At 41.7% G+C, this 26,212-nt stretch overlaps 1 protein-coding gene across 1 annotated transcript in view; it reads left to right on the forward strand.

Moving 5' to 3' along the window:
• ATXN10 (ataxin 10) overlaps window positions 1-25,892 on the forward strand; it is a 67,200-nt gene extending 41,308 nt beyond the window's left edge. Inside the window, exons 10-11 of the mRNA XM_081913340.1 lie at window positions 10,842-10,905; window positions 25,531-25,892. Of these exons, the coding sequence (XP_081769466.1) occupies window positions 10,842-10,905; window positions 25,531-25,721 (255 nt within the window). The 3' untranslated portion in view covers window positions 25,722-25,892. The remainder of the gene's footprint in view (window positions 1-10,841; window positions 10,906-25,530) is intronic.
• The last annotated feature ends 320 nt before the right edge of the window (window positions 25,893-26,212 follow it).

Consider the following 26,212-nt stretch of genomic DNA (forward strand, 5'->3'; position numbering starts at 1 on the left):
CATTTCACTATATAGAAAAATCATTGCCATTGTGTAGGTGTTACAGTATTTAATACATTTGTAAACCAATGAAAATAGCTCACTGAGCTGAAATAAGTGCTTTTTACAATGGTTTTTCACTTCTTGTTGACAATGTGTGTGAGGTTGTTTTTGGTGAGGTTTGTTTCTTCATAGTTTTCCTTGGGGAAGAATAGTCAAGTTTGAAATACTTGGAATTTTGTTTGGCAATAAAAAAGAGTTTTTCTTCTTACTGTGAATTTCAGTCCCCATTCCTGATAGGAATGACTCCCCCTACTGGAGACAGGGAATCTTCAGCTTGCAATGTCCTCTCTAAAGAGGAGGGGTCATCCCATCTCTCCAGGCAGAGTAACAGAGCAGAATAACACCTCAACACTACAGCAACTGCCCATACGCCAGCCCCACTGCTGGAGTACAGGACACTCAGACACAAAACATGTGGTTAGACAGCAATGCAAAAGTTAATGTTCCAGAACTCCTCCCCATATCAATCAATCTACAAATCAACCACAGCAGCCAATAAAGTCAAAAAATTATGCAATGCATAGAACCAGAGGAAGATAGAGGAGGGTCGAATGACACCCCCCCCAATTATGATATATGTAGGTCGGCCTCTGAAGGCTCTGAATGGCCAGGTTGCTCCCCGGGGCAAGCCAATGGCACTGGGTACCAATTAGTTTCTGGACCCAATTCAAAGTGCTGGTTTTGACCTATAAAGCCTTAAAATGGCTCAGGACCACAAGACCTTAAGGGGCATGAGGTTCATACCTCTGTATAAACCTTCTTGGACCCTAAGATCATCCTCTGAGGCTCTTCTTTGTGTGCCTCCTCTACAGGCGGTCCGAAGCAATCCTGGGAATTTTTTTGAACTAAGGAAGGCCTCAGAATCAGAGGGGGCTTCCCCCTTACTCATGCTCACCTGCTCTGACAAAGAACCTGGAGAATCACCAAAGGCAGCTTGCCTGGAATCTCCAAATGCATAGATCTCCTCTGTGCCAACACTGCAAGGAGAAAGGCTGCCCTGCAGAGGTGCAGTCATCCTGTGCATAGATGCAGAGAAAAGGTGGGAAAAGCAATGCGACTGAGCACACTGCAGCAGCTGCTCAAACTTCCAGTTAGCACTGGGACCCAAAAGTGCAGTGATAATGCAGCCAGTCGAAACTGCTAGACCAACAGGTGCAGCGATCACGTCTCTAGGAGCTGCTGGGGCCATCCCAGGAACACTTGAGTTGCTGAAACAAAATGGCGTTCCTGCTTTTTTTTAGAAAGAGGCAGGAAACGCAAGCTCCTGGCCCTGTGTCGCCTCTGTGGACTCCTCCTGTGCCTGCCTGGTAATCCAGTCAAAATCCAGCTGCTCCCTACAGTCTCCCCAGAGAACAGGGTGGGGGATAAAAACAAAGAAGAAGAAGAAGAAGAAGAAGAAGAAGAAGAAGAAGAAGAAGAAGAAGAAGAAGAGGAGGAGGAGGAGGAGTTTGGATTTGATATCCCGCCTTTCACTCCCCTTCAGGAGTCTCAAAGCGGCTAACATTCTCCTTTCCCTTCCTCCCCCACAAGAAACACTCTGTGAGGTGAGTGAGGCTGAGAGACTTCAGAGAAGTGTGACTGGCCCAAGGTCACCCAGCAGTTGCAGGTGGAGGAGCGGGGAAGCGAACCCGGTTCCCCAGATTACGAGACTACCGCTCTTAACCACTACACCACACTGGCTCTCAAAGAGAATGAAGTAGAAATGAATAAGCTGGAGGAGGCAGCCAACAGGAAAACAGAGAGAAAAAATTCACTCAGAAAGATGATACAGCAAACAGGACGAAGGAGAGGACTAGACAAAGGGGAAATCCACACAAAACAAGCACTCAGGCAAGTGTTTCTCTCCACACACAGAGAGAGACACAAAGACCCAACCATCCCTTGAGCAGGCAGGGTCATTGGGAGAGAAGGGGTTGGAGAGGACCTTGCAAACTGAAGACCCTGCCTGTCTCCATAGGGGGAATCCTCCTCTTTCAGGAATAGAAGCATCCCCCTCCATCTGATGAACATTCTCTGCACCTGGCAGCTTCTGCCTTACATATATGCTTACTTTATTCTAAGGTCTTACGAGAAATGGCATGCAGTCAGTGGCTAAGTGGCTGTGCCAGGATATCCCCCTGCCTTGATCCAACATGGGAGTTGCCCATGTGAAGTGCACAAGCCACATTTTCTGTGTTTTTACCCATTGCTGCTGCTATGTCGGAGCAAATCACAAGGAAGCAGTTTTGTGGCAGCATATATAGCAATTGCAATGTGTAAATTGGTCCAAAGCTGTGTGTGTTTTAAAAAGTCTGAATATAGAATGGATGTAAGAAAAAAACTTGGATTTTTAGCCAACTAATACTTGCTTAAAAGTTTCATTTGTAATTGTGAGACTAGAGAATTGGTGAGTTTTAATAAGGACAGATCTTTCGACAACTTTTAATATGTTTGAAGGGGAATCTTGCTGAATTAACAGTGATACTTTGTAGGTGAAGAGGGGATTGCTGTACAATGTCTCCATTCTTATTCAGGAAGATGCAGGAGGTTGTGATGGACACATGGTCAATTGTAAAACAAGCTGTCCAGCTAGATTTCAGTTCTCTTGCCTCATTTAATTTCTGGATGTATAAGTACTGAGGAAACTAAAGGCTGAACAAATGTTGATTTAAATTGAAACTTTTAGAGAGTGGAGTCTCAAAGACGTGAAGAAAATGGACATAATTATACTGATAATGTTGTTATAGGATCTTTTAATTTGCCAGTGGGATTTGTATTTGCCTGGAGTAATTGTTCTCAAAATCAACCTATGAAAGGGGGTGGGGGGGGGAGAGAGGTGAAATTATGAAATCCTCTTGGATTACCTCATACAGTACTAACAATTGTTAAGTGAAAGGTTGAACTGTCAAACACACCCTGTAAACAATTTCTGTAATCACCACCATCATCTTCATTATCATTATCACAGTAAAATCCACTTCAGCCCTCATTCTGTAAGGGTGACTTATGTGTGTAAGCATACAGATACAAATGCTTATCATTGGTCCCTTTGCATAGGCTCACCTGGGTCCCTCTGAACAGGTCAGATGTGCCTTTTTGGAAATACCCATTCCCATCCATGTCTGCTAGTAGCACACAACTGTAGCAGGATCAGGAATGATTTTCTTTTTTGTTTGTATTGCCTCATTAAGGAATCAGTGAAACCTATCACTGAAGGAACTGCTTCCCCACATGGGGTTTGCTAGCTAATGCTTTGCATGCACAGAATGATATGTTGTGGAGCAACAGGGTCTTCCTCAATGTTCAGAAATGTGTCGAATGATCTTCACCTTGATTTAGATGTCTCGTGGCTGGGTGGTGGTAGAGGGCCGTGATAGGGGCAGCATTGAACATGTAAGAAGTATTTCAGGCAAGGGGTTTTTTTCAACTGGAACTCACTAGAACTTAGTTCCTGCACCTATCAGGTGGTCAGGTGGGTGCCATTGCCATTCTAAGAGAATGAGGGAGGCATTCATGTTGAGTTCCTCTTTTTCTAGAAAAATAGCACTGATATCAGGCATATTTCCAGCAAAGATGTGTGCAAGAGGTCACATGGGCTATAGGGAAGAGCAGGATTGCAGTCGCAGTTTGGTGGTTTTTCTTTTGGTCCATTTTTGATTGGCATCCACAAACTGGGTTTAATCAGTAGAGGAGGAGGATGCTGAACATAGTCTGCAAGCACTGTATCCCTCTTGGCACCAGGGCTAGGTAGATCTGGATGTACGTCTCTTGTCTCAGATGTCGTGGAGGATGCAGCACACTGCAGTCATGGTAGGGTCTTCCTTTCCTGCTTCAGAACAGGTGACAAGATTTCCATTCCCCCTACCCACCCCCAATCCCTGCTACCACCATCCATAAAGAGCCTTCTGCACCTTTTAAGGGGGAAATGCTGTGCCTCTGATCTCACAATGATCTCAAGCGTAATGGTTTCCAATGGAATAAGCCCACACATTCTACTGTTAATCATCAAATGTTAAGAAATAAATGTTTGTATGAACCAACAGGGCCCACATCTTAGGGCAGTATTTTTCTTTTTATAGACCAACAGTTTGGTGGATGTGTCAGAAAGGAAACTCAACTAAAAAGTGAAATGGTTTTTAAGAAGTGAAATATTTTTAAAGGTTTCCATTAAATCAGTTTCTAGATTAGTTAAGACAAGTAATTGGTAGAAATGTACTGTATTTCTTTCTCTGATGTGAAAAATCAGTGGTGTTTCACACACTGCAGGGTTTTATTGTTTTGGTTTTTGCTAGGCTGCCAGGTTTCTAGAGGAAGCTAACGCACCATGAAACCTGGCTAGCTTTAACTTTGACATTAAAAAGTGGCATATAATCTAGTGATAGTTTGCTTCATGTGTTGCCCTGTTCAGAAACACTTGAGGCTCCAGTCATCTCTATACTGTAATGCTTAAGTACTACAACATTGCATACCTTGGTTATTGTATATTCTTTGTTGTAAATATATAGATTTCATAGATGCATAAATCACAAAAGTAAGTTACAGGTTTATACAAACATATTAAACATATTAAAGCCTGACCAATATGTATATGCTACTTAAGTAAGATCCATTCATCTTGGAGGACCAAGAAGCTATTTCCCTTCATATAGTTCAGGTCTCTCTTTTTTTAGTCCTCCTTTATAAAAACGATGGAAATGTAAAAGCAATGCAAAAATTATTAAAGTTGCAGTCCATCAGTTTTTTTTTTATGAAAGGTTACCATCCAGCTGTCAAATAAGAGATATTTTCAGCAATGACACTGCAGTTAGTGTGTGTGTGTGTGTGTGTGTGTGTGTGTGGATCACTTGTGGAAACTGTAATAAAGTCCAATCATAATTGCAATAGGATGTAGGGTGTGTCATTCTGGGAAGTTGCCACTACTTGGGTGGTTGTGGTGCTGAGATCTCTGCTTCAGTCTGCAAGTGAATCTTGGGAATTGCAACCTCAGCATGAGATCAGCAGAGAGAGAGAGAGAGAGAGAAATCTTCTATTGCATACACTCCTTACAAAGACCACTTCAACTTTTCTTATCTCAACGCTATTTTAAACAAATTAAGTAAGGTGTCTGTACTGTTGATTGCATAAGTTGACCTGATTCTTATCTAAGGCACTTAAGTACTGTATGTGCTAAACACTAAAATTAAAACTAAAGGGAAGTTGACTCTTCAAAGTTAGACATTCTTTTCTCAAATATTTTATATAGAATTATATTGTTCTGCTTTATAAGTAATGATTTTTCTACATTGAAAATCTTTTTGACTCCGTAGAAGAATTATCATGTATAACAGAGAGTTCTTAGAAACTATGCTACTCAAGTTTAGGTTCAGCATAAATCTGCTTTCATGGCTATATTTAAAGAACACTTTAAAGACCCTTCCCCTCTGCAGGGAGGTGGGACCGATTCGGATGGTCCGCCCCCGCCACTTAATGGATCCAAATGTTTTCCAGAGAGTGGTAGGGGATGCTTTATCCCATGTTGATGGCCTTTCAGCTGATTCTCTGCTGGTCCGCTGGAATACCAAGTTAACCAGGGCTATTGACTGTTTGGCTTCAAAGTGCCCTCTCTGATTGCATGGGGCCCGGCAGCCCTGTGGTTTTCCACGGATCTGAGGGCAATGAAACAATCGCTGAGATGGCTAGAGTGCCGGTGGCGGATAACTCATTCTGAAGCTGACTGGACATGGGTTAGAGCTCAATGTCGAGCCTACCAAGTGGCGGTAGCGACGGCGAAAAAGACTTTCTTCACTGCCTCTATTGCATCTGCAGAAAACAGCAGCAGGAGATTCTTTCAGGCGGTTCGCAATTTAGCGGAACGGAACCACCTACTACTACATCCTGCAGTGATTTTGAATTTTTTTTTTGCAGATAAAGTCCAGATTCGGGAAGAGATAGACTCCACTGTGGGAGCAGGGCTGGGGCGGGATAGTGCTAGAGTCCTGTCTAGTCAAGTTACGTGGGATCAGTTCCAATCTGTTACCTCCGAGGATGTGGACAGGCTGCTTGGACGAGTGAAACCAACCACCTGTCTCCTTGATCCTTGCCCATCCTGGCTTATAAAAGCTAGCGGGGAAGGACTGTGCGATAGGCTTCGTGGGGTGGTGAATGCTTCTCTCTGTGAGGGAGCCTTCCCAGACCCACTGAAAGAGGCAATTATCAAACCGCTTCTTAAAAAATCCATCTTTAGATGTGGCCAACATGGCCAACTACCACCCAGTCTCAAATCTTCCATTCTTGGGCAAGGTGATTGAGTGGGTGGTTGCTGAACAACTCCAGACACACCTGGAAGAAGCGGACCATTTGGATCCCTTACAGTTGGGATTCAGGCCTCATCATGGGACTGAAACTGCCTTGGTTACACTGCTTGATGATCTCCAGCGGGCTAGGGACAAAGGTGAGAGCTGTTTCCTAGTTCTGCTGGATCTCTCAGCGGCCTTTGATACAATCGACCAAAACATCCTTCTGGACGTCTAGAGGGGCTGGGAGCTGGGAGCACTGTTATACCGTAGTTCCGCTCCATCCTCCTGGGCCGTGTTCAGAAAGTGGTGGTGGGGGATGAGTGTTCAGACCCCTGGGTTCTCACTTGTGGGGTGCCTCTGAGGTCCTGTGCTGAGGGCCTTCTGGCGGTTCACACGCTGCGAGAAGCCAAGTTACAGGGAACCAGGCAGAGGGTAGTTATTGCCAACATTACAGAAGATAATGCTTGGTAGTGGCACCCGCCCTGTGGGAGGGCACCCGCCCTCCCACCAGATGTCGAAGAGAAAAACAACTATCAGACTTTTAGAAGACATCTGAAGGCAGCCCTGTTTGGGTAAACTTTTAATGTTTAATAGACTATTGTATTTTAATATTCTGTTGGAAGCCGCCCAGAGTGGCTGGGGCAGGGTATAAATAAATTATTATTATTATTATTATTATTATTATTATTATTATCATTCGTGGAATGGTAGGTTCTTACATTCTCAGTACAAAACATTTGAAGCTGTGTGAAGAGCAAGTTCTTTTTTCAAATAAGAAAATTAAATATGAAATGATGTAAACAAAATAATACAAAACTGTAAGATGCATATAGTTCAAGAGCACATCTTTTTTCCTTTGTTTGTGAATGCTGCCTGAGAAGTCACTTCTCCAGTCTCTTATTGCCAACATTACAGATGATAATGCTGACTCCCCCCCAAAAAAAAATGAAATGTATTTTTAATGCATGAATGTCTGTATCTCATTGTATTATTTTTCATAGTATAAGAAATAACAGTTATTCCACACAGTGAAATATTATTCAGGGACGTCTCCCTGTAACCAATAGCTGCTTTCCCCAGCTAACAGGACAGTATCTTATCCCTGCTGAACCTCAATCCTTTAGTGGCTCAGATAACTGGAAGGCCAACACGTGCTTTGTGTCAGGGTTTGCTACCCTGTAAGCTTTGCTGCACTCCTGATTTCCAGTGTTCATGTTCAGTTACTGTGCTGCAGTAATAATGCTCATCACATTCATCTCATATGGGGTTGGTTTATGCAGTCAGTAAGATGAAGCTAGTTTTCTAAATCCACACAAGTAAATTACGTTTTCAAAAATGCTTTTTCAAAGAATGAATGAGAGCAGTGTGAGAACAAGATTAGATGTGATGTTAATTAGGTAAATGCAGTTAACATGCACATTTTCATATGCAATAGTAGCAACCAAAAGGAAGACTAAGCAACCATATAAGCATCCTTGAGCTCCTTGATGAAAGGACAAGCAAGGTGAAAAGAAGAAGAGAGAAATTCTGAATTATGCTGAAGTACATGAATAAAAATCAATAAAAATACATAGCTAACTGAGGTTCTCCCCTCCCCCAAACAAAAATCCTGGCTATGCCGATGCTGAAGTAGTAGAGGGAAAGATGGGCAGTAGATTGAGATTAGGGAATGGGGGAGGTTAGTAATAAGAAAAAGAAGGGTGTCCTCAATATTCTCAATGAGTGCGAACTCATTTTCTAGCTTTGTTTTGAGTGTATTGAGCTCTGTTTAACTTAATGACATGCGAATATTGTACAGTCAGCTTAAATTTCAGTGGGATATCTGTTGTAAGACATTAATACAATTGTGTCACTAGACAGCCACTTTTATTGAATGACACTTTAAATATATATAGACTTCGCAAGGAAAAGGTCAAAATTATCGTTACATTTGCAGGAGAGAAAAAGTTTTCCCCTCATATGTATATATTTAAATGTTTCATAGTGTCAGTAGAGCAACGCAATTTTTAAGTATGGTAGAGGCAATGATCATAGTTTTGCTTTCAATGGGTGGGCATGGGGCTTCCTGCTGTGGCTGGGAAAGAATCTCTGCTACTTACACCATCCATCTCGTATGGGACATATATGTCACATCAGAGCCTTTGCCATTCCAGCATATGTATACCCTGGGAAAAAGAGCCACAAGTATTTCAGCAGTTTTGCAGGATGTGGTAGCTTCCAATAATAGACTTGTTTGCCACAAGCCACAGTGCCATATATTATAAGCCAACATGCCTGTACCCTAAGCTCTGAGATCTTTAAACAGCAGGGAATAAATGCCCCATCTTTCTTTGGGTTAGACATGAATTTGCACCTTGCCTTTGTGTGGGGACAATATCTCACATATAAAGCTAACGACAGCAGGTTGCCCACCTCTAATAACAGGCTAACTGGAAGCTGCTGTGGCTCATTGGACGTCCAGGCTGGTTCACTTGGCATGAAAAACTGGAACTGAAGTTAGAGCAGGGACTTCTGTCTTTGCAAAGTCCCTCCACCCCAGGCCCTCAGTTACAAGATCAGGCAACATTTGCAACAGGGATACAGCACAACACCTTTTTGTGGGGCCCAGCTTGTCCATGTGACAGGCTTCAAGAGGGAAGCCACAGTTTATAGTTGTCTTTGTAAACCCAGGGCAGAAATCCTACAATTTTTGTCTCTTAAAGACACTTTTGTTTGTACAAGTTGTGTGCATGTACAAGTGTGCCAACAAAAACAAGGCTTACCATTGCCTTGTTCCTTGTGCAAATGCTAAAAGGGGATTTGTTTTTTAATCAACAGGAGCAAGGCAGTGTAAGCCCCTGATCCTTCCTCTAACACATTACAGTCTCTTTGCAGGTGAGCAGTGCTTCATATATGTTGGGCGAGGCAGGTATTTCCCTCTGGCGCAGGGCTTGGGAAGGAGCCCAGGCCTCCTTTCCTCTCTCTCTAGTTTGGCACGATGCGCGACTGACCAAGGCCTGAGTCAAGCAGGGAAGCCCAAGGCTGAGAGAGAGGTGCTTGCAGAAGGTCACCCAGTGAGGGCACGGATGAAGTGAAATTTAATGGAGGATTCTGGATTGGGAACTAATTCTCTAAACCACTGTAATATGTACAGTGGTACCTCACAAGACGAATGCCTCGTAAGACGAAAAACTCGCAAGACGAAAGAGTTTTTCGTTTTTTGAGTTGCTTCGCAAGACGAATTTCCCTATGGGCTTGCTTCGCAAGACGAAAACGTCTTGCGAGTTTGTTTCCTTTTTCTTAAAACAGTTAATACCCAGGGAATCCGTGCTTCACAAGACGAAGAAACTCGTAGAATGAAAAAACTCGCAGAACGAATTAATTTCGTCTTACGAGGTACCACTGTAGTGTGATTGGAAATGGGAATGGGGTGGGGAATAGTAGCTATGAGTGATATGTATATTGTGGAAGGCATTTAATGACAGCCCTGCCCTGCCCCAACCTGTGGTGGGGAGGTATTGTTTTGGTTCATGATTAAGTAATAATAAGGGACGCGGGTGGTGCTGTGGTTTACACCACTGTTTCGATCCCAAGCAACCAGCAAGCCGCTTGGGCTTGCTGATTGGAAGGTCGGCAGTATGAATCTGTGCAACAGGGTAAGCTCCCGTTGCTCGGTCCCAGCTCCTGCCAACCTAGCAGTTTGACAGCACGCCAGTTCAAGTAGATAAATAGGTACCGTTCCACGGGAAGGTAAACAGTGTTTCCGTGCACTGCTCTGGTTCGCCACATCACCCGGAAAAACTGTCTGCGGAAGTGGACAAACGTCGGCTCCGTCGGCCAATAAAGCAAGATGAGCGCTGCAATCCCAGAGTCGTTTGCGTCTGAATTTAACTGTCAGGGGTCCCTTTACCTTTACCTTAAGTAATAATAATAATAATAATAATAATAATAATAAAGCCATTTCACAGTAGTGAGGATTGGGAATGGCCTTTGTTTTTTATATTAAAACTGACAGCACTGCAGATCACATGCTGAATCCTTAGACCTGTTATATGTAATGAAACAAACCCTTGTAGTGTTCACTTATCATTGTTGCCCAACTCTCCATTTAGAAATTGACTTACTTCTGATGTATACTTTCTGGAATGAAAACTGTCTGAATTGGTAATTACTGTGTCAAAGAGAGCTTTGCACCTAGAGTTGGCATGCCTAGGCATATCCAAATGTTTTAAAAGTATATTGCTATACTTTTGTTGTAGGAGACTAGTTTAAATAGTGTATTGTGATGTTTTGGATAGTTGCAAGTTTGGTTTTAATTGTGCATGCATTGAGATTGTTTAATCTGAAATTGCGTGATTATTTAATTTCTGAACCGCTTAATATATAAAAAATATCTCTTAAGCACTGTATAGAGATAAATAAATTAAATAGGTTACAATAAAATAACTGTTGGAAGTAAAATATTCTTGCTGCATAAATATATTAAATATATTAAATATATATTATGTTTGTGTATTTTTATCCACCAAGGAGAAATATTTTATAATTTTTTTTCTTTTCTTACAGGTTTATGATCTAGATGGCATCCCATTAATCCTGGATAACTGCAGCATTGATGACAATAATCCTTGTATCCTTTCAATAACTTTCTAAATTAATAAATAATTACTCCTTCTGATGTAATTTTAGCTGGAGGTAGGGATGTAGATGTGAATGCTTTGGGAATAACGTGTGTTGTCCTTGTGCCTCAAAGTATCTTAAAACTCCCGCCTAGAGAAAACATTACTTCAGTTGTAAAGACTTCAGAGAGACATAGCACAATCCTAGCCCACTTCCCCTCAATTGGTGGCTTGTGGGTCGGTGGTCAGTAAGAAGCAACAGCCAGTTCTTCCACTGACAGTTCAACGTGGCATCAAAACAGGGTGTTGCAGAGCCCTGGTAGCTTGGGATCCAAAATCCCATAGAAGGATCCTCTCCTTGGGTCATTCAGCCATTCCCAGAGCTACAAACAAACAAAGACCAAGGAAACTTCCCTTCAATCCTGGCTGTTGTGAGCTGGCAGGGTTTGGAATGTAATGGTGTCCCTGCCACTCCAATCCAGTGAGACCTTGGCGTAGAATTATTCTGCCCAAAGGGCAATCCTATACATAACAACTCAAAAGAAAGTCCCATTGAATCCAGTGGACCCTTTGTGGGAGTGGGAATAAGCATTGGCCTATTTTAACTTCCTCTGGATTCTATCCCAGGTTGTCAGAGTTGACCGCTGACTCTAGTGTTCTGGTATACTCATTTGTTAACCTTTTACCACCAGTACTAAACCTACATTATAATTTCTACTGCCTATTTTAGGAAAAATTATAGCTTGCATCAGAAAAGGGTTATTGTCATATTTATTTTAATTTTTAACACGAAGAGAATCATTTTATTAAATGGCCATCGGTTTTCATTTTGCATAACATATTTTAAATCTTTTTTTCTGTGTGTGTTTTTGGCTGTCTACTCTTTTGTCTTGGGTTATACTTGTTAATTGTATGAAATTTAATTGCTGGGAATGTTGTACTGTATTATGAGATCAGAATATCATAAAATACTATGCAAACAAGTTTGAGGGGGTAAAACACAAAACACCGAGGCTGCTTTTTTTTGGCTGGGGTAGCAAATTGACAGAGAGGTTTAAATCTCTTAACTAAATACAAAAATGGCCTCTTTTGAAGTGGAGAAACTACATTATTTTTAGTCTTAAAACAAATGGGCCTGGTTGAACATTATCTCGTGTTCTCTAACTTTCTGAATATCCCAGAATCATTGTTGTCACTTTAGATTACGGATTGTAATGGAATCTAACCAAATTTGGTCATTGTAGCTAGTCTTGAAGCTTTTGCTTCAACTGACATCTGACCAGTCAGCTGAAATGAACAGGTAGATGAGTTAGTAAGCAGCTCATCAGTTTTACATACCTTATTAAATCTGACCAGTGGAAAAAATATTTCCAACTCGTATATCTGGTATTATCTGATGAAAGAACAATAGATATTTCTGTTGTTAGGGCTGGTGGAGAAATTCCAGTGGAACCACCACTAAGAAAGATGGCTGTTGGTTATTAAACTTTGTTAAACAAGGTTGTTTTTGAAAGTGAGTATGCAGTAAATAATCTGCCTTGTAAATATTGTGTGTAATATTTAATTATTATGACTAGCCAGTAAAGCCCTCAGCCTAGCATTCATTGTATTCTTCAAAATGATATCACAAAAATTTAGGTTTAATCCCAGAATAAAAGGGAAGGGAAAATTAATAGTAAGAGACAATCACCTGCATGAAAGAAATGGTGGAAATAAGCAAAATCATCCTGAGAAATCTCATGAGTCTTATTGACTTCCTTCTGGGAAGGAAAAAAACTTCCAGTTTTTTCGAAATTCTTACGCAGTCCTTGAAAAATCTTTAAATTTTTACATATGAGAGTTCCCAAAAATTTTTTGGGGTTTAGCTCTGGACAGAATTCTTGTGGCAACTTTAGAGAGGTTTAACTGCTCTTCAGATGCTACAAGGATGGAGAATACTTTGTGGTATTGGTTACATAGTGTGGTACTACCAGTATGGTTTGTGAATAAATTCTAATGATGCAATAAAGGGAGAAGCACCATCTTTGTATGAATTAGAATATTATTTCTTATCTCTGCCTTTCTCACACATGCATATACATATATGTATATGTATGCACCCACACACTTTTGTTAATATTTAACATTTCAAACTGATTCATAGTCCTACATCATTGTGAATTCTGTTATTGCAATATACGCCATAGATACCAAATATTCTTTCTATGGATAGCTTCTTTCAGATGCCCAACAGGCCTCAGCCAGAAGTCCGTGTTTAGTCCAGGCAGCAACCATTTTGCATGCATTCAGTTGAAGGGGGCAGGGTGGACTTACCACTTATGCCTTACAACTGACGTTTCAAACGGGGGGTTGCCTGTACCGTCAGTCCCATGCTATGGAACCCTCTTCCAGCAGAGATATGGCAGGCATTTCTTGACTTCCAGATGTCTCTTGATGCCTTTTCTTTCTTCTGACAGGCCTATGCATTTGTTTAAAACCTTTTGACTAGCCTGTCATTTTATTTCTATTTTTCGTGGTTTTTATATTTTATTATACACATATTGTTGTACACCGCCTTGATTTTTTGTTGTTGACAGGATAGTGTATATAAATGCATTTATAAATAAGTAATAACAAATCTCCCAGCTTTCTACATATGGCAGCAACTGAGGCTAGTGGCTAAACTATCCATCTTTCTGACCAAAGGCACTGAGCTGAATTCAGTTTGGGTACTTTGAGGGCCACAAATTATTTGAATTTGCCTCAGAGTGCAAAGGAGGTTTTCAGTTGAGTTAGAAAGTGAGCCCTACTCTCTTGCAGTGCAGTGTTTATTCCACCAGTTCATCCCAGTCAGTCTGTTAAATGTTGGTAAAACTTTAAATGCAATGCATTTTTTAAATATTTCATTTATGTTGCAACCAGCTTACTCCCCAATGGATTACCTCTTATAAAAAGAAAACTCCAGCATTAGAAGGGAGAAACAGGGGCTATTTACTTTAGAGTAGTCCCATAGGAATCCCTGGAACTACTTTAGAGCAGATAATTACAGGAGTGTAGTCTGAGTGATCTTGTATTCAGTTCTTGAGAAGGTAGTGAGAAAAGGTTCTGATGATAATATGCCATTTAACATTTGATGAAAATAAGTGGCTCTTTGACTCCAAAGACCTTTATACTAAAGCTTCTGTGTTATGTTAACACAGTCCTCTTGGCAAGTCCTCTTGCGACCAAAATGTCGGTAATATTTGGAGAGGAAAAAGCAGGGCTGCCTTTCTGGGTGATCATTCAACTGGCTACTTAGGAGACAAAATTGGCGTCGTTTGTGAAAGGAAAACCTGTGGTTTCTCTTATGCTCTCCTATTGCAATGGCAGTGGTTTATCCACACATACAGACCCTTTAGTTTGGATAAAATACTGAAAATATAAATGCGAGCTAATTTTTACATATACCCATTTGAAGAACATTTTCTGTCATTATATTCAGTCTGACAGTCATCTCAGAGGTAGATTCAAAATACTTTTGACCTCATGGCAACGGTTAGTATAATTGTGGTTTATGAAACCTCAGGTTAAATCTAGGAGAAATCAAGTTGCTATGGTCTATAACAATGGCAGTTTGTTTTGTGTCATGCCAGGAAAGACTTTCTTGGGGAAACCGATGAGCATTTCATATTTAAAAGTGTAGCTTGAGACGGGCCTCATGCTGTGAAAACAATCCATGCTGCTGAGGAGAGCAAAAAACAGGGATGTGATTAAGTTCTGAAGGAGTGAACTATAGTGGCTACCACAAAACAGACAACTAATAGAATACAGTAGCTTTAAAATGGTGATCAAATATGAATTACAAGTACTTTTATTTGACAACAGCTATGTTTTCATAGATTTGTACCCATTGGGGGGAAAATATTCATTTGTTTATATTGTTTCTTACAAATTATAATGTAAATAACAAAAATAATACATTTGATGTAATATGGTGCCTCTGCAAGACACAAACTGGCTCTTTGCTGAGGAAGGCAAAATAAATGGGGATAGTTTTAGCTTTCACATTGGGATTTTAAGCCAAGCATGCACAGTTTTCAACTCTCGAAACCAAACAGAGTACACACCAGCCCCACCAGGGGCTTCTGAAACCTTTTCCGTTTGCTGCCTATCTGGGATTGCAAAAGCAGCAGTGTTGCTAAGCCCCTGGCAAGCCACAATTCACTTCTATGGGCTGCATTTGGTTTGTGGGTTGGAAACCTAGTAGGCTTGTTCATAACTTAGTTGAGAACCATTCTAGTATTAATTCTTCGAATATTTGAGTACCATTGTGGTTCCCCCACCCAGAAAGTATTTTCCTGCCCCCCCAGTCCCCCAATAAAAAAAATTAATTAAAAATGCTTTTACTGACTGCTCCGATAGATGTCTAACTGAGATACTGTGAAGCCAAAAGCTTTTTGTGCTCCCCCAAATGTGTCCATTCTTTTTAAGAAGTTGTTGTTGTTGTTTTTATTTTTAACAATGTGTAAAAAAAAAGAAAAAAAGAAAAAGCTAATGGTATGCAGCCCCCAGAGAGATAGCTAAGGCCCTTGGCCCAGAAATGGCTGGTCACATATATTTTAAGGAATGTTTTGGCTGGTTAATCTTTTTTTTTTTAACTGCTTGATTCATCAAATACAACTAATTTTACGGTATGTAAATGTATGAAATAGCATGCTAATAATTATACATTAACAATATTATTTGAAATTAACTGTGCTTTCACCCAATCTATCTGTAATTAAACAATATCATTTCATTTGTTTTAATAATTAAGGTCAACAAATGCCAGAGGGTCCAATTGATTTACTACTTGCTAATGTTTATTTCTACCTCCAAAACATATATAGATTCACTTCATTCTCTCATTCCATTAAGACATAAACAAACTCTCATTTTAGGTAAAAGTATTAGCACTTTGTCTACCTTTCCCTGGCCCTGATTATGTTTGACATTTCTTTCTTTTTAAAAATATAGTTTTATTAATTTCCAATACAGTGGTACCTCGGGATGCGAACGGGATCCGTTCTGGATCCCGTTCAACTTGAGGTATGACTGTATATGACAATTACAAAAAAACAAGAAAAAATACAAAAACAAAATTCCAACTCTCCCACCTCCAGGACTGACCAATCTAGTTAATTTTGCCAAAGTCCAGTCTGCGATTTGGGTAGCTGCCATTCTTCAGGGTTATCAGTAAAGTATTTTTTAAATGGATGCCATATTTCAACAAAATCATCTACATCATTTGTATTATACAATGCATGTAATTTCTTTCTTAATTTTTTTCTGATACAGCAGTAGACCATATATTCTGTCTTCAACGAGAGATACACAGATGTTCCAATTCTGTGTCACTAGTAGGCATGCTACAGAAAAATAGTTCTGTAACACAAAGGTCAGATTTCCCTTATTTAAAAAATAGTTAAGAATCCCAAACTTGTGGCACATTTTGTAAACACCCATTATTCTAGATTCTTTCCAAGATATCGGGACCGTTGCCATTCTTAGAATGCTGTTAAAGAACCTGCCCATATGGGGATCAATGTTTCAGAAAAAATTCTTATAAAAGGTACCTGGCAGAACAGCTATACCATGTTTGCCATTTCTTGATATTGAATTACTTGTTATTTTTTATTTGTACATTTGCATACTTTCATAACATTGGTGTGTATTGTAGTGTTAAAATTGAAGGAATTGTGAGAACCTACAATTTATTTTAATAAAAACCCTACACTATCATTAAAAGAAAAGCCCTCTTAATATTTTCATTTCTTTTACTATCACCTGCCCTAATGGTCAAGTTGGTGGCCCCACGCTCATAGGTTTGGAACCAAAACGGGAGCCCTGAGAAGCAAGGTGAGAGCACCAAGATTTTCAGAAATACCAAAAGTAAATCCCCACATCCTGCAACAGCCAAATGTGGAGAGAGCCTGCTTGTTGTAACACTGGCACTTGCAGAATGGTCCATGTTAGTTGGAAAGGGAAAACGGGTGGAGAGGAAATTGATTTGTGTGAATCCCTAACACTGTGGTTCTCAAAAGGTGCACCAACACTACCACAGCACTGGTGCAACAGGAGAGGATGTGGCAGGAAGATTCACAGACAATCAAAGAAACATTAAAGCATTTCAGTGCAGTATCGTATCGTATCATATTGTATCAAAATGTGTTTTATTTATTTGTGGAATGTGGATAGATATATTTTCAAAATGAGAGCAAGAGCATGTGCTATTCTTCTACTGTTCTCCGTGACCTATTGTTGTGAACAGGAATTGTTCTTAGGTAGCTTCCTAGATGTCCCATGATCATATTCTAAGGCAGCTGTGTTTTGTTTTCCAATGTATGTCTTCTCAATTACAAATTCATTGTGGCACCAGCAGATTTTTATTCTGAAAGTGTGGCCCAAAGGAAAAAGTTTGGAAGCCCCGGTCCTAACAGGCTGGTTGCCTGCAACAGGGAGCGAGGAATTGCCAGCCACATTTAGCTGTAGGTCCCACTAGAACCGAAATATTGTTTGTTAACAATTTTTGCCCAACTGGCATGTTTATGTAGGTGGTAGAGAGTGTTAATGACAGATAAATAAATTAAAGTGACATTTCACAACTCTGCATATTTCTGGATAAAGCAACTGAGTGCAAAATGCATTGTTGCATGTTGTATCACATTCAGTTATTCTGATTCCATGGATTTTCATGACAGTGTTTAAACACTGACAATTAATTGCATATGTTCCCATCTGGAGATAGATATATAATAACTCTTAAAACTGAATATCTTAGGCATGGAATGTTTTTGGCTTTACATTGTCCAAGAGTGTGATTTTTTTTCTTCTCCTTTTTTAAACCCAAAGGATTTTTAGTTGCATATAAATTATAGGTTTCTATTAAAAATGCCACTTAAAAATATGGGCAGCCTCTGTAGCAAGAATGTATGTGCCGCATACAAGCTAGCATTATACATTTGAATTTAGTGCCTGCTTTTACAAAAAAATATATATTTTCTAAATGTAGACATTTATAAATTTGACAGACTTTCAAAGAAAGCCTAATAGGTGCCTTACTTATGAGCTTTAAAATACTTAATTGTCCTAAGCTGTAATAATGAAACTCCTTCCATATTTTTTTTAATTAATAATCACAAGTCACTGCTTTGAGCTGACATTCTGCTTTTGAAGCACATGATATAAGAGCGCCTGCCTTAGGAGATTGCACTTCTTAGGCTTTGTCATAGTAAGCTGCCTTAGGTGAAGATTAAAAGCCTTAAAAACACTAAGGTGCTCCAAAGCACTTTTAAATGTAATGTGCCCCCCATCTCCAGTTGTACCAACTTTCAGGTTGCATTTGTGTCCCCTCTTTTACCTGTTTATATTCAATACACTTGTGGCAGCTCTACATAACCATGATTCTGCCCAATGCTGTCGTTGTACCCACCTTGTAGTTTGGTGACTCTGTGATTCGAGGCAAAATACAGTGGTGCCTCGCAAGACGAAATTAATTCGTTCCGCAAGTTCTTTTGTCTTGCGAGTTTTTCGTCTTGCGAAGCACGGTTTCCCATAGGAATGCATTGAAAATTAATTAATGCGTTCCTATGGAAACCGCCTTCAGACCAGGTCCGGGGACAGTCTGTCCCCCGACCTCTTCTGAAGGCTGGGGGGCGGCGGACAAGGGCTTTTCTTCCCACCCCCAGCATTTTAAAAAAAACCCGGGACAGCAGAGGTTTTTTAAAATGCTGGCGGGCGGCAGCGAAGGCAGCCCCGGGGCGATTTAAAACAGTCCCGGGGCGATTTAAAAGCCCCCGGGAAGGCAGGCAGGGGGGACAAAGACTTTTGCCCCCCGCCCGCCTTCGGAAGAGGTCCAGGACCTCTTCTGAAGGCGGGCGGGGGGCAAAAGTCTTTGCTCCCCCCCCCGCCTGCCTTCAATAGCCATCCAGAGGCTTTTAAATTGCCCCGGGACAGTCCCGAGGCGATTTAAAAGCCCCCGGGAAGGCAGGCAGGGGGGACAAAGACTTTTGCCCCCCGCCAGCCTTCAGAAGAGGTCCTGGAAGGCAGGCAGGGGGGACAAAGACTTTTGCCCCCCGCCCGCCTTCGGAAGAGGTCCAGGACCTCTTCTGAAGGCGGGCGGGGGGCAAAAGTCTTTGCTCCCCTGCCTGCCTTCCCGGGGGCTTTTAAATCGCCCCGGACAGCCTCCGCTGTCCCGGGGTTTTTTAGAATGCTGGCGGGCGGCAGCGAAGCCTTCGCTGCTGCCCGCCAGCATTTTAAGATCGCCCCGGACAGCCTCCGCCTTCCTGGGGAGCGGAAAACACAGCGCTGCCTTCCCGCTTTCCGCGGAAGGCAGGCAGGGGGGACAAAGACTTTTGCCCCCCGCCCGCCTTCGGAAGAGGTCCAGGACCTCTTCCGAAGGCGGGCGGGGGGCAAAAGTCTTTGCTCCCCCCTGCCTGCCTTCAAAAGCTGTCCGGGATAGTGGGGAGTGCTTCCCTGCTATCCCGGACCGCTTTTAAAATGCTGGCGGTGGGGAACAAAGCCTTTCGCCCCCGCCGGCCTTCCTGGACCTCTTCTGAACGCTGGCAGGGGGCAAAAGTCTTTGCTCCCCCCCGCCTGCCTTCAAAAGCCATCGGGGGCTTTTAAATTGCCCCGGGACAGTCCCGGGGCGATTTAAAAGCCCCCGGGAAGGCAGGCAGGGGGGACAAAGACTTTTGCCCCCCACCCGCCTTCGGAAGAGGTCCTGGACCTCTTCTGAAGGTGGGCGGGGGGCAAAAGTCTTTGCTCCCCCCTGCCTGCCTTCCGCGGAAAGCGGGAAGGCAGCGCTGCGTTTTCCGCTCTCCTGGGAAGGCAGGCAGGGGGGAGCAAAGACTTTTGCCCCCCGCCCGCCTTCAGAAGAGGTCCTGGACCTCTTCTGAAGGCTGGCGGGGGGCAAAAGTCTTTGCTCCCCCGCCTGCCTTCAAAAGCCGTCCGGGATAGCGGGAAGTGCTTCCCTGCTATCCCGGACCGCTTTTAAAATGCTGGCGGTGGGGAGCAAAACCTTTCGCCCCCGCCGGCCTTCCTGGACCTCTTCTGAAGTCCGGAGGGGGGGGGGAAAGGCTTTGCTCCCCACCGCCAGCATTTAAAAGAGGTCCCCGGATATTTCCCTATGGGCTTTCGTCTTGCGAAGCAAGCCCATAGGGAAAATCGTCTAGCGAAGCGATGCAAAAACTGAAAAACCCTTTCGTCTTGCGGGTTTTTCGTCTTGCGAGGCATTCGTCTTGCGGGGCACCACTGTAGGAATTTTTTTTGCTGTGGAATGAAAAAAGGAGAGAAAGAACAAGGAAACCAGGGGGGCCAACCTGCTGATGAGTTCTGAGTTTTGGGGAGGTATAAGTTTGGGGTAGTTATTTAGTGGTGAGGCAAAAGCACTCTGTGCAAGCTTGGAAGTACTTCTCTCCCTAGGCTGAGTTCTTGTGAGATCACAACACATAATTAAGTCATAGGGAGGAAAAGACAAAGAATGGAGGGGGGAGTTGTAGCAATAACAGGCACAACCTTTTATTGGGTGAAGAATTCCTGGAAAATAAATGGGTTAAGTGGAGATCCACTCCATGTGCATCCTGGCTGTCATTTGCTTGCAGTGGAGGTCAGTTCAGCGCCTAATTCCTTTATTTTTAAAGAGCTGGGGCTTTAATCTGTGTGGGAGACAAGCATTGCTCTGTCAGCTTTTCTTCTTAATATTCCATGTCTGGGGAGGGTACATTCTCATTTATCAATATGCCTTCGCACTCTTCAGCCACAAAATGGAGCCCATGTCCTTTAAGTAGGGAGGGATTGAGCAGTCTCATTCTGCAATAGTTTCAGTTTCACTGGTGCTCAGAGGTCTGTCCTCTTCTCTCTCTCTCACTCTGTGTGTGTGTGTGTTTAAAGAATACATTAAAACTCTGCCTTTAAATTGTATGGATTTTATACACATTTTTATATAAAATTCGCATTTTTCAATTATTTTCAATGCATTTCCCCATTAAACTATGCATTTTGTGCATTCTATTTACATAAAATATGGATTTCTGTACACACTTAGTAAACACTGAAACCACATCACAAAATCTGGCAAACTGTGTAATCTGACTGCAAAGTTGTATTCTGATCTTTAGGCAAGTTCCGGCTTGTTGCATTGGGCCAGTCAGCTGTTTAAAGCAGGCCTAGCTAATTCCTTCTCCCTCCCTCCCTCTAAAGGAGTTGTGGATATGAGAGTTGTGACTCTTTCCAACTTGCCTGGTGGTATCAGGCGCTGGGTTGAGCTGTTTTTAGGACTTCCTTAACCCTTGCAATATTATGAAGATTTCATTTCCCTTCACAGATGTATACAATCGGGTCATGTTGACTGGATCAGCCCTGCTTGGTGTGAAACTAATGGGCAAATGAATGTCCCAAAATTTGTGCTCGCTTAGGAAAACAGGGCGGGGCAGCATTTGTAGGACAAAATCAGTGGAAGGGGGGGTGGAAGCTTGATCCTAACGGCACCCACTGGTTCTCCTAGGTTACTTTAAGTCATAGAGCTGGAAGGGACCCCAGGGGTCATCTGGCCCAACCCCCTGCAAGGCAGGAATCTCAAGGAGATCATACCTGGCAGGTGCCCATCCAAGCTCTGCTTCTAAACCGCCAAGGAAGGAGAGTCCACTATGTACCTCTCATGGGAGTCTGTGCTACTATCAAGCAGCTATTACTGTCAGAAGGTTCTTCCTGGTTTTTTGTGGAAATCTCCTTTCTTACACAGTGGTACCTCGGGTTAAGAACTTAATTTGTTCTGGAGGTCCGTTCTTAACCTGAAACTGTTCTTAACCTGAAGCACCACTTTAGCTAACGAGGCCTCCTGCTGCCGCCGTGCTGCTAGAGCACGAATTCTGTTCTCATCTTGAAGCAAAGTTCTTAACCCGAGGTACTATTTCTGGGTTAGCGGAGTCTGTAACCTGAAGCGTCTGTAACCTGAAGCATCTGTAACCCGAGGTACCACTGTAACTCCATTGGTTCAGGCCCTACAATCTGGAGCAGGAAAAAACGAGGAGTCCTTGGAGTCTAGCTGTGAGAAAAATGATTTGGGGAGCATTTCAAGGGGAGCACCAGGCAGTTAACCACCCTCTGCCAGTCTATATACTTTTGTACTGGAGTATCTCACACTTTTTAAATTGAAGGTATAGTTAATACCAGCTCTTATTTTAAAGAAAGAGTGGCCATGTGGGGGCATTGGTTAAGTTTTCCACCAACCCCCCTCCCTGGGTGCTATTTGTGCTCTAAGATCCTGCAGTGTGAACATTGAAGAGCACAAAATTTTCAGTGGGAAACTAGCACAAGATCTCAGTCTGGATGGGGGAACTGCATGTTTGCCTGATAAGCTGCAGTTCTTTTGGAAAACACAAACACTTGCATGTGCGCGCACACAGAGGAGCTCTCTTTTTTCAGCTGAGTGTTTAGGAAAGTGGTATCTTTAGCACTTTATAGGCTGAGATTGGGAACGCAATGGAAGGGTTGTGCAAAATCTGAGAGAAAATCTAATTGAAATCAGTAAGACTTGGCATCAAGTAAATATTCATAGGATTTTACTGTAAAATATGTAAAATTGTAATTGAAGACACAGAACTGAACTAATTTGGGGGGGGGGGGTTCCTATATTTTTTCATAGGAGATCCAAGTGATTACCTTGTCATATGATTAACATAATTCTGCATACTGCAGTGCTATGCATTTGTATGGTTTTCTAGAAATGTAAAGCAAACCTGCAAAATTGGGTTTAGTGTGATTGCTGTGTTTTGTTTTATTTTGTGAGGTTTGGCAACCAATGGGCTCATGCTCCTATTTATAGTAACTATGGAAACTTTAGAAGCACTCGCTTTCTAAGGCTGATTATACAATAAAGTGCTTAAAGTGTTAGTCGGATTATGGACTTCAGAATATGTTCAATTTTCTATCTGTCTTTTGGGTAAGAACAAGAGGGTAATGTGAATATTAATTGGGGACTCGCTTTAATCTCTCGTGACACTTAAGTCTGTATGGGTCTGCATCCAGCCATCCAGAAGTCTCAGGCTCACTCAGCATGTTAAGAGCAATCATACATATTCATGACTCTCCATTGCAAGAGTGCGCTAGGGAAGGAGAAAGCTGTGAGCAAGCTGCAGCACACAAACCTTCCCCCAAGCAGGCAATATACTGGTAGTAGGAAAAGGGGGATATGACAAACACAGAAGCCATGTGACACTTTATAATTTATATCATGGGTTTGTTTTGTTTATAGCACTTGTATTGTTCAATCACACTCTACAGCAGTATACTTTAATTGTAATTTAATTTTAATATCTCTGCCCTTGCAAATGTTTGAAGACACTCTTAATCAGCGGGCCAGTTCATGAAGCTGATGTTCTCTACATGGTGGTCTTTTTAAAAAAATTAAAAGTTCATTGGCATAAACACAAACAGAATACACTAAACTTGAAAATGCTCTGTTAAAACAATGAGAATCCATATTGATCTTTATATTGATAACCTGCTTTTTCCAATCCTTTGTTTAGTTACTGAGAGCCCCTGTTCAGGGCCCCAATGCACTGGACTGGATCAGGGTTGCCTGACATAGGCATGTCTATCAAGAAGTGCCTCCGTGTGTCTCCCATACTGCTGGTGTTTCAGGACGGGTCAGAACTGGGCTGGTTAGGGATCTGCTGCCATTGTGATGGCAACAAGTCTGATCCATCCCTCCTTCATGGCTCCTGCCCTTCCACCCCAGCCAATATGTGGGGTGGGACTGTGAATGAGACAGTGGCTCCATCGCTCTCTTAAGCCCTGCTGCTGCAAGTCTGGGTCACTCTCTTATAATTAAAACTATATTATTTGGTACTCATGTTTATATTGTGGGTGCAATAAACCCTTTTGGATTGTCCTAACATGGCAAATATCCTCAATGGTCTTAATTTTTCATATTTAAAGCAGAGGATTGTACATTGCAACCAGCTTTTAAAGAAACAACTTCTTAGCATTCATTCTTCCAGAAAGCTGTACTCAAGTCAATCAAATGCTAATAATGTGCTGCTGAGTGCCATGTGACCATAATTAGAATCTGTGACACTTGGAGATCACTATCCTTTTCTACCAAGTTGACAATATGGTACAGCTCTCTGAAAAGGTCTTCATGTTCTCTGTGCTAGTAGTGAATAAAATCGGTGGAGCTCTGCTTCAGATCTGTTCCTGAATTAAGATATTGCCAAAATAGCATTAGCTTGGGTAAACTAGCACTGTGTTACTTTCCACTGCCAGACTACATGGCTGTCTTTGTTTCCCTCCTCAGCATTATATCCATCTACTTATCTTTCTTCATTTTGTTAATTAGGACAAATCTCTGGTCATAAACAGTTGTGTTTCATGCTTTGGTCTGAGGTTGTTAGAGGGAATTCACAGTAAAAATAAGTAGTCTAGTATACTTGAAGATCCAACTTCAAACTAGGCTTTTCTTGTTTATTAAATTTACATGGGATACACAGCAGTGATCCATGTTGACCAATACTCCTCCATACTTTTCTAGTCTTCACTCTTTTGACTGGTATTCTTGCCACACCCAGACTCCAGACAGCTCTGCTTATGCCCTGAAGGTGAATGGCCATGTGGAACTTAGCAAGAAACTATGAAGGATACGAGTAAATTATGCACAGCTTTCTCTTGTATGTGAAGCTACATGTAGCAAATAATTGGTGCCCTGCAGGCATTTTGTTCTTGCATGGAGAGTTGGAATTCCTTGTCTCCTCTGTTGGTGTTTTTGAGAGCAATTACATTTTGTGACATAACACCTTGCTTGCAGCATTTAAGCAAATAGTTTTAATGGAATGCTCAGGATGTAGTTTATTAATGATGATGGAAATTATTAAACCTGGATCTAACATTTGCCTGAAACTTTGCTTGAAGGGAGACCACCATGAAAGAGGAATGGATCATTGCAGGGTATCCTAGCTCTAAGTGTCTTCCAAAACCAGTAGTTATAGTTTAGTGACTTTAAAAAGGTAATTCATTTTTCATTTTACAGAAGCAACACATGTCAAGAAATAACTTAAATATTATAAACAAAGTACAACCAATAATGCTAAAATATAAATATACATGATAGAACGTATTAAAATATGGAAAATATGCTTGCAGGCTTCCCATTGTCACCTTATTCACCACTGGGAACAGAATTCCAGACTAGTTGGGCCTTTGGCATGACCTAACAGGCTCTGCTTATGTTTATGCTATTAAAAATATAAGGGGGGGGGGATTTTGGTCTGGATGCATTTTTCTTACACCTAATTTCCTGCATTAAAACCTTCTTCCATACTAGGTTCATGTTGAATATTTTGGTCACACATTTGATTTTAACTGTAATTCTGTACATAGTCATGAGAGCTTCTACTTTGTCCTTCATAGCAGTGGCATACACGTAGCTGAGTACAGGACCATGGCCTGTTTTTCTGATATCTGTGAACTGACATTCCCTTAACACAGACTTTTGGGTGGTTAAAGTGACTTTTGTAAATGACAATATGGATTTAATCAGTCTGTTTAATTTATTGAAATACAAGTATTTGTAACATGTGCCGCATATTATATACATTAACTGGAAATGAACATGGGATCAATTCCTTAACTCTTTTCAACAGTTGTAAGCCAGTGGGCAGTATATACAATTCGCAACCTCACGGAACAGAATGAAAGAAACCAAGAACTCATTGCACGGATGGAGCAGCAGGGACTGGCTGACAATTCTGTCCTGGAGAAGATGGGATTGAAAGTTGAGAAACGAGATCAGAAGTTGATTTTGAGATCCAGTGGAAAGACACCACATCTATAAGCAAACTGAATGGTTTTCATCTGTTTTGCTGTGGATACGATACCAATGTAGTATAAAATAGACTCTCAACCAGATTGTTGGCATTATTTCTTACCAAAATCAAAGGTTAATTTTAAACCTTCCTAGATTGAATAAAATGTTAGTACCAAATAAACTGCAAATCCCAAATTACCTGGCTGATAATTTTTTCACTCTTTAGTTCCATTAATTAAAAATATAATGTATCTACCAAACTAATTCATAGCTGCTAGATGCCTGGAGGTGGTTGGAGGATGGATGGCGGCTAACAGATTGAGATTGCATCCAGACACAACAGAAATATTTATCTTGGGGGACATGGTGTGGGTGGGTATGGGGGACTCATAGCTGTCCATGGAGGTGCAGATCAATTCTGTGTCCAGGGCAGCTGTTTACCAACTCCATCTGGTACGCAGCCTGAGACCCTACCTGCCTGCCGACTGTCTCACCAGAGTGGTACATGCTCTGGTCAT

This window comes from Podarcis melisellensis (genome assembly GCF_964234715.1).
Source record: "Podarcis melisellensis genome assembly, chromosome: 5".
In the NCBI taxonomy this organism is placed as follows: Eukaryota; Metazoa; Chordata; class Lepidosauria; order Squamata; family Lacertidae; genus Podarcis; species Podarcis melisellensis.